General features: G+C 43.5%; 1 protein-coding gene across 1 annotated transcript; it reads right to left on the bottom strand.

Moving 5' to 3' along the window:
• Positions 1-7,769: 7,769 nt before the first annotated feature.
• LOC108154433 (uncharacterized protein F12A10.7) lies at positions 7,770-8,205 on the bottom strand. The gene has a single exon (XM_017284703.2). It carries the CDS (start codon positions 8,139-8,141, stop codon positions 7,815-7,817), a length of 327 nt encoding a protein of 108 aa, XP_017140192.1. The 5' UTR covers positions 8,142-8,205; the 3' UTR covers positions 7,770-7,814.
• Positions 8,206-8,612: the final 407 nt, after the last annotated feature.

The raw sequence follows: 8,612 nt of genomic DNA, 5'->3' as shown, positions 1-8,612 counted from the left end.
GTGCAGTTTGGGTTGGGTTGGGAGGATGTTATGGTGCGAATCTGTAAAAGTTTTAGATGGAATTGTGTTCTCAGGATCTATAGGGTTTTCTGCATATTTCAATGCAAATTCGGATTTTATAATTTTGATAAATTTTACAATTTTCTAATTCTGCATTTTACATAAATAAATTGAACAAAGTCCAGGGCTTCCCTTGGCATTGTATAAGCTTTGTTTGGAGCTATTTCTGCATACTTTATTCACTTGAAATATTCTGAATGTTGTTTATTTATAAACGTGATTTTAGTTTCCATTCTCCTATTTTGAATTCACTCTCAAAAATTCCATATATTAAACAGTTTCTGAAACATTAAAACTTGCAGCAACCGGCAGCCTCTGGATGCACACAAATGCTTGAAATACTGGATTCCAAGGACTTTTTCATGCTCAAAAGCATATGTACATATACATGCAGATATGCAGATATACCATACAACGAAATGTATCTGTGGACTGCCCCTATTCCCAGACAAAGGGAAAGCCACTCTCCCACCATTGGACCCGATCCCCTCTAAAATGGCAAAACCAACTGGCATATAATTTACATTGTTGCTTGTTTCCTGCTCTCTCGCCAACAAAACTTTTACATTGATAAATTTTTAGTAATTCTTCTTCTTGGGGGGTTTTTGCGCCTTTTGTTTTCCGTGGCCAGGCGGCGGCGGCGGCGGCTGGCAAGGCAAGGACTTTATGAATAAGTGCTGAAATGCCAGAGACCAGGACCGCAATGGACCGGGCCATGTCATGCTGGTTAAACTGACGAACACGCGACCGGCTGCTCCTCCAACCTCTCTCTCTCTCCCTCCTATGTCCTATGGAGGTCCTCCAACCTCTCGCTGGCCGTCCCCCCGCCACCCTGCCCCTCTAGTTGCACTGAAAAAGTTGGCTCTTCTGTGCTGTTGTTTTTAGCCCGATGATTCATTGTGAAAATGGAGCTGGAGCTATGGCCGTGGCTGCTGCTAGAAAATGGCATGGAAAATGTATCCCGTCGCATGAGATACTCGTGCTCGCACAACAGCAGTAGACACAAAAAGTCCTCGCAGTTAACAACTTTGTCAACCCAATATGCTTGATGAGACGGAGGACTCTTTCCAGTTTGATGGATTCATTCGGAAGAAGAAAAAGTGATTCATTTGGTGCTTGGCAAGGCTTTAACTTTGTATTTTGTAATTTCACATATTACTACTTTGTGTGGGATTAAAGAGTTTTGATAACAAACATGTTAAGAGTTTTTAGGAATTGAAAAAAGCAATGAATAAGATTAGAGATTATAGAAGTATACTTGAGGGAGCTCTATTGGTTGTGATTCCTATATATTCCGATATAAATACTTTGATGCTTTGGAAATGTTTTTTCTGCATCTACAATTTGAATTTACTGATGGTTTAAGAACAATTCCATCGCGATTTTCAAAAGAAAAGTATTCACACTAAGTTTTAGGTCTGTGGAACTGTCCAATATTAATTCTCAAAGTGCTTCCAATGTTAAAACCGCTTCAACTTCGAAAAATGAGAGGTAAGGGAAAAAAAGAACCACAGAATCTTAGAGGAGAATAATTCTACTCTTTTCCAACCATGGGCAATCCAATCGAAAGATGAAATTGTGGAAACTACGAAAAAAAAAAACTACCTTTCATCAATTTCGCTTAGAGCTGGTAATTGCATCGGGGTTATGTGCCTCTTCCGCCAAGTAGTGGGCTTCTGGGAGAGATAGATTCGTATATAAATACTTGAAAGGCTTTGACTTTTACCTCTTGCATCTCTACATATATATTTCAATATACTTTTCCCCCGAATCAGTTATTTGTGGGCGCAATTATTGTGTCTTGTGTTTGTCCATTTTGGAATTGCATTGAAGCCAAACGATTTCCAGGGAATATGCTCCCTGACATGCAGGCCCCCAAAAACAGTTAAGGGTTCGTTTCGGCCATATAATGCACAAAGTCTATACATCAGTAAATATGTAGAGAAAGACTGGAAGGGAGCGGAAAAGTGTGGGAGGCCATGTGTTTGTGTGCTCCACTCGAAATGTATTTCGAGAGCGCATGTCAAAAGGTCACCCACTGCTCACATGTGTCTGCCCCTGTCATTTGTCTGTATGTATGGCTATGTAACTGTGTATCATGGATTGTATCTGCGTGTGTGTGTAATTACATGCGAGCCTCCCCCTTTTAATTTTTTAGTAAGAGCGACTACGACCCCCTCCAATCCCCGTCCAATACGCCCAACTTTATTTATGTGTCTGGGCTGTCGGATGGGTTCCATGAATTAAACATTCGCCATAAAAGCTGGCCGAGGAGCCTTTACTTTGGGGATTGAAACAGAACTGAACCGAACCGAAACATGTCACAAATCATTAGCACATATTCAAATCAAACGCTGGAGGTCTTCCACGTCGAAGGGAACGCAAGGGAAGGGCATCCCGTCTCATGTATGCAAAAAGATTAATGCAAAATATTCAAATGGAATATATATTTTTGACCTCAAAAACTTTGCCTAATTGCGTGAGACAGCCAAAGGTCAGAGGCGGCAGCGTTAACAATACGAGAGATCTCTGCATCTGGATGATTCTGAGATCCTTTCGGATGCTGTGCGTTTGCTGCGTGTCCAGGTAGCAGTTTGAACTCGAGTTCGAGTGTCCAGCAGACATTGACCCCCTCGCCGTAACCTTTGTGTTTTTGTACGTCCTTCTTCTATGGGTTCTCTCTCCAGTGACAAGTTCGGATCGCAGCAACCCCCTTGGAAGATCTCTTCCTCTGTCTATGGACATTGTCCAGTCCGTATGAAATTTTCTGCTTGATTTTCATGAAATTTTACACAATTTTATGGCCAGCGCCAAAAAGGGTTCCGCTTGTCCACTCCACCCCTGGATTACCTGGACACAGAAGATGTGTACCTTTTTGGGGTTGATTTTGGGTCGATTTTGTACGCATTTCCATTACTATTTCCATTTCGAGCGATTTGCGTACTTTTGCATACCGAAAGGCCCAAAAGACGTTCCGTTCGAAGATTTACAGTCAGTTCTGGCTGCAGCGTGGGAAACACTGGGACACTGGTCAGCGCTGTTTTCCTCCGGCTGTCCTTTGGCAGGACTTCTTCGGGCCGCTCTTTAATCCGATTTTAATGAAGCGCAACGCTTTGCGGTCATGATCGCATTTCCCCCGATGTCTCGTCTGCTGGTCATCTGAAAGAAAAACGCAATTTTGGCTTAGGCTCGAGAAGAACAATAGAGAAATATGGGTTTTCTGTAAGCTGAAATGGTTGGGATTCGAAAAAGTTAAAATTGAATGTAACTGAAAGAGAAAAGAGCTTCACAATAAGGGAAAAGCAAGGAAAGATAGATGAAAATGTTCTTCAAAAAAAGATAATATTCTCCTCAATGAGGATAATTCTAAAAAATAGTTAATGATAATTCTTCCAATATCAGGCGATATCAATATTCAGGTATACAGCAAATGTAAAACTCAATGAAAAAAAGAAACAGATATTCTTCATTCCTATGCTCTATATTTCTTTATACTTCAATGACATTCATCTTGGTACGAGTATAATACGACTGCTTAATCTACATAAGAAATAAACGGAAACGGGAGCTCAAGCATTTCAAACGATTATTCTAGTATATGGAAAAGCCCATTTCAAAGCTCAGGCAGGAAGCAAGCTAAACTTTCATCTCTCTCAATCCTTTCTCCTTTCAATCCTCTGGACATCTGAATATCTCTGCATCTCACAGCTATCCCAAACTTCAGCTAATAAACTTCTTTAGGCCGCGGTGCGGGTCTTCGTAAAGTCATCTGCTTATACAGACCCCATCAATGTGATAATTGAGCAGTCAGCATCCAACCCAAGCCCATGCCAAAACAGAGGAGAAGACAAAAAGCAGGAGACTCTCCTCCATGAAAGCCCTCACAACAATGGCAACTCATTTCACTCGGTGCGGCCAGGTTAAGGTTTTGATGAATGATCTCATCAGCGAGGTGTCGGGCAGAGCTTCAAAGATTGGTCTGCAGACTTCCAGCCCCAGTGCCCCTCAACAACTCGACAGAGATCCCGACAGAGCAGCTCCCACAGTAACCTCCGATGAAATGAACATCAAATGATGTTTGTGGCAAAGTGTAAAATTTAAAATTTAATAATTAACAATTGTTTTTTAATTTCTCAACAGCAAATCTCCAGTAGATCGAAGCGGGCATCGGGTTGCCTAAATTACTTTCCCCCTTTTTTGGTAGCTGTCGATCGGTTCGGAAGGTATTGGATCGGTATATGCCCGAGATCTCTTTGTTAAGGCCATGATTAATGATGCAAAATTATGAACTCGCTTGTTCTCAGTGCCTCAGAGGCAGAGCCAGAGCCAGAGGCAGGGGCGGACTGCCACTCGGTTGTAAGTAGTTTTGTAAATCGGTTAAAGAAAAATGACTTCATTAAATTCATTAGCGCCCATGTGTGAAATTCGTTCAATTGGTTTTCGATGGATGGTTTCCTTTGTGCCCCCAGAATGGGGTCTTGTATTCCCTAGCCATTTCACAGCTTCTCCAGTGATCCCACCATTTGATGTAAAGCGAAGTCGAGCCCCTATTCTGATCCCTCCATTTGATGTAAAGCGAAGTCGAGCCCCGCGATCTAATGACACCTTCCATGTATCGCTTACCACAAAACCAAAAAATCAGCTCCCAGCTATTTGTTCAGCCTGGGAAAATCAATGCCCAGCGAGAACGAGTGGCAGAGAACACAGCAATTGCCCCAACGGCGCAAGATAGATAATCAAAGTGAGTTGCAGTCAAATGTGCCACATAGATGGATGGATTCGCCTGGTCCATTGGCTCATGCTTCATGCTTCATGTGTGCCCCAGTCTGCGAGCTGGTCCATAAGTCATCGGCATTGATAGCCATCAATCGCGAACCGCTTTCCACGGACCCATGGACGTTGCTGGCATGACCACAAAGCTACCCAAAGTGGCGCGAAATCTAAGTACAATTAGTCGGGGGCTGGAGCTGAAGCTGGAGCTGTATGAAGCTATAGTGGGGCGGTGGATGCAGGAGATGGAATAAGATGGGATGGAGCTGGATCTGAGGTTGAGGCAAAGGCTACAGCTGGAGCTGTGGCAGAGTTTGAGGCAAAGGCTGGAGCTGTGGCAAAGTCTAGACCTTCGACAGCGACTGAATCTCAAGACTGTGTCTATGGAAATCCGTGTGTCTGTGTCTCGGTTCGTTACCGACTATTACTCCAACGCATTTTCCAAACTTGGCTATTTTTCTTAGAGATGGCGGCCTCCCTGGCAACCGCACAGACTTCCCTCTCCATCCTCCCTTCTTCCCAACTTTTGTGGTCAGTCACTTTGTCAGTGTTGCCAAAGCCAAAAGACTTGTGTCTGTGTCTGTGTCTGTGTCTGTGTCCGTCTGTCTTCGTCTTGGCCTGTTCGCTGGCTCTCGTTGAACCTTTTTAACCGTTGCTTGGTCAAGAGTTGTTAACCATATTAAAGTGTTCAATGATTAATTACACGCGTCCAAGATTAATTGAAATCAATCAAAGCTGAAGTTAACTAATGGCAACACGTTTGTAATCGCCCCAAAACCCATTCCCATTCCCATTCCATTTTCATCTGTTGGATCTTTGTGTCTGTGTATCTGGTATTTCTCTCTGGAGTACAACTCCTACTCGCACTCCTGGTGCTGCTGCTGCTGCTGCTGCTGCTGGTGCTCCCACCACTCCTTCGGTGAACGCTTGCGGGATTCACAGTAATTTTATTGGCCACATTATGTATTTTGGTTATTCGGCATTTCCCATCTTCTTCCACTGTTCCCATACTAAATTACAATTAGAGATATTTGTGGGCCATAAGCATTAGATGATATATGGTAGGTATATGTGTCTTTGTCTATTGGAAAAAGTAAGAGTTTATGATTGAAAGGGGAATAAAAACAGATTCCTAGAATTCAAAGTTTTTCAAAGTTCTTCAAACTGATTCTATAACGAAAGAGCTTACCATATGTGACCGAAGTAGATACACTCTCCTATCTCTTTTCATTCGTTCCCCATTTGACGCGCCAAAGAACCGAAATCCTTTCCCCAAAAAGACCCTTTCTCAATCACAAACCCAATCCTAATTAAAATTAAAAATTTCCCTTTTTAATTATCTTGTGAGTCGACTGGAAGTTATATCAATTGGCTGACAGTTCGCCAAGTTATGGATTATGCCCCTGAGGCACGGGGGCACAGCCCACAGATCGCTTACAGAGCGGCACACACGTGGCACACAAGACACGGTAGGAAGTAACTTTAAACGGCTTGGCTTTTGTGCGGCATGTGGAACGGAAGCAGTCAAAGGACATGCTAAACCGCTTCCCCCCCCCCCCCCCCACACACACACACACACATGTGGTTAATTATAATTACGCAATTTTAATATGAAAACATGCTACCCACAGAAGGGAGTGAGGAGCGAGAGGATATGCCATGGCAGAGGTTAGAGAGGAAGCATGTCCAAGAGTCCTGGTCGGTCTTGGTCTCCGGTGCCCCGAGGGAGGGTTGCAAGCGTTGAAAAGGCGAAAAATGATGAATGAAATGCGATGAGCCACCCCCAAAATACAGACAGGTTGAGGTTGAGGCCTTCTCACACCTACAGACCCACTCGTACCGCGACTTCCCCCTGGCACGCACACTTTGAGCTTTGATTGAGCATATCCGGTGGGGGATTATACATAGCCCGTGGGGGAGGATGGTCCCGGAGTCAGTTCTTGTCGTCCAGCCAACCGAGAATTATTAGCTTTTATGATATTGATAGAAGCCGATGTCTATTGACAATTAAACAATGACAGGCACCCCACCATACAGCACCGGACACAGCAGAGGCCTTAAGCGAGGGCGGCCCAGTGTTTTCTGGGGTAACTTATTTGGGCGTTTTGTTTGCTTCGAACCAGAACCAGAAACAGAACCCCGAAACCATAAACACATAAACCCATCTACCGATAAACATCTACTGGTGGGCATTGGCGGCTAATTTGCTGGGCTTTTCATGTTGATTAGCGGGGATTAAGACATCGTTGAGGTGATCTAATAAAATTCGATGGCAACTTAAACACAGATGTTGCAAATTTGATTAGCGAGGACGAGAATGCGACCAAGGATACTCGTAATTATTAACTTGATTAATGACATGAGCTTAGACTTTTAGAGCAAAAAAAAACCACCAAAAAATATCCATCTTTGTGTGTCTTCGTGTCATCAGTGCGAGTGACAACATTTAAATATTTATTTTCCTTAAAACAGACAGCAGTTGCAGCAAAGCGACAGACAGAACAAAGACCCAGAGATGGCCCATGGGTTCAGCTAATAAAAAATTTAAATGATAATTATGACAATCGTACGTGATGATTGCTGCAAAACTGAAAAGCCAAGAGCCCTCCCACACATCCAGAGGATGGAAACAAACAAAGATCGTGACAGCTCGTAGAACATAAACCAACACACGGCCCCCTCTCCATTCCAGACCCTAGAGAGCCCAAAATTAGTACGTATATCTAAGGAAGCTACGACCTGGAGCATACATTAATAAATAAATGGAGATTTTCTGTTATTTATTTTTAAAATATTCCCCAGCAGCATTCTCCTCGCACTCGCCGTCTCACGTCCCTAGTTTTGGGTCACATACATTCCCATAGACGAGGTCAAGTTTCGAGATAATTTTGTGGGCTGCTCTGCAGATCCCTGCTGACTCTAGAAACAACACACATGGATATTCGTCACACTTTTCGCTTTCGTTTATTGGTAACCAAAGTAATTTAGCCGTAGAATCCACCGCCATAGAAGGGCCCGCCGAATCCACCGCCATAGGGACGTCCATAGCCTCCGTAGTAGGGACGACCATAATATCCACCTCCAAATCCTCCTCCATACGGACGTCCAAAGCCGCCGAAGCCACCACCATAGTAGGGACGTCCGCCATAGAACTGACGCTTGGCACGAACCTGTCCCTCGGCGGCCTGCTCGATGCCCTGCTCCACAGGCGACAGAGACAGATCCTGATCGTTGGACGACTCCTCCAGGCCCCAGGCCATAGACAGACACGCCAGACAGGCGATCAATCCAAGCAATATCACGCAACGCATTTTCGCACTTTTGATTTCGCAACTTCCTCTATCAATGAAGATTCCGTGTTAACTGATATTTAGCCGGCACTTGAGCACGGCTTTTATATGCGACTCGACTCGGGTTCAAAATTCGTTCTAGCACTTATCGTCTCGATATTAATGGAATTCAAGAACACAATCACCACAAAATGCGATGTCCAAAGGGAAACCAGTTTTAGAAAGATGACTAAAGTAATCACAAAGAATCCCCCACCGGCTTTTGTGCGGCTCCAAATATCAAAAAAAAAAAAAAAAGAAAAAACATTCAATGACGAAACTAACAATGAACCCACAAAACAGGTTCCAGCGATCTCGTGCGATCTAAAGTCCGTTCGTTAATGCAAATTTGTATTTTTTTTGGAGATATTTGCTTAGAATATATTACGCATTGCTTGAGGGGATTTTTGAAAAGCGATTTTCGGTTTCTTTTATTTAGGGGATCAATTTATA

Source organism: Drosophila miranda, chromosome 2 (assembly GCF_003369915.1).
Source record: "Drosophila miranda strain MSH22 chromosome 2, D.miranda_PacBio2.1, whole genome shotgun sequence".
In the NCBI taxonomy this organism is placed as follows: Eukaryota; Metazoa; Arthropoda; class Insecta; order Diptera; family Drosophilidae; genus Drosophila; species Drosophila miranda.
The sequence above is the reverse complement of the archived record's forward strand: the minus strand, read 5'-3'. Positions and strand labels throughout refer to the sequence as shown.

Excerpts from the sequence above, each read along its gene's own strand:
- LOC108154433 (XM_017284703.2), bottom strand. The coding sequence starts at position 8,141 with ATGCGTTGCGTGATATTGCTTGGATTGATCGCCTGTCTGGCGTGTCTG.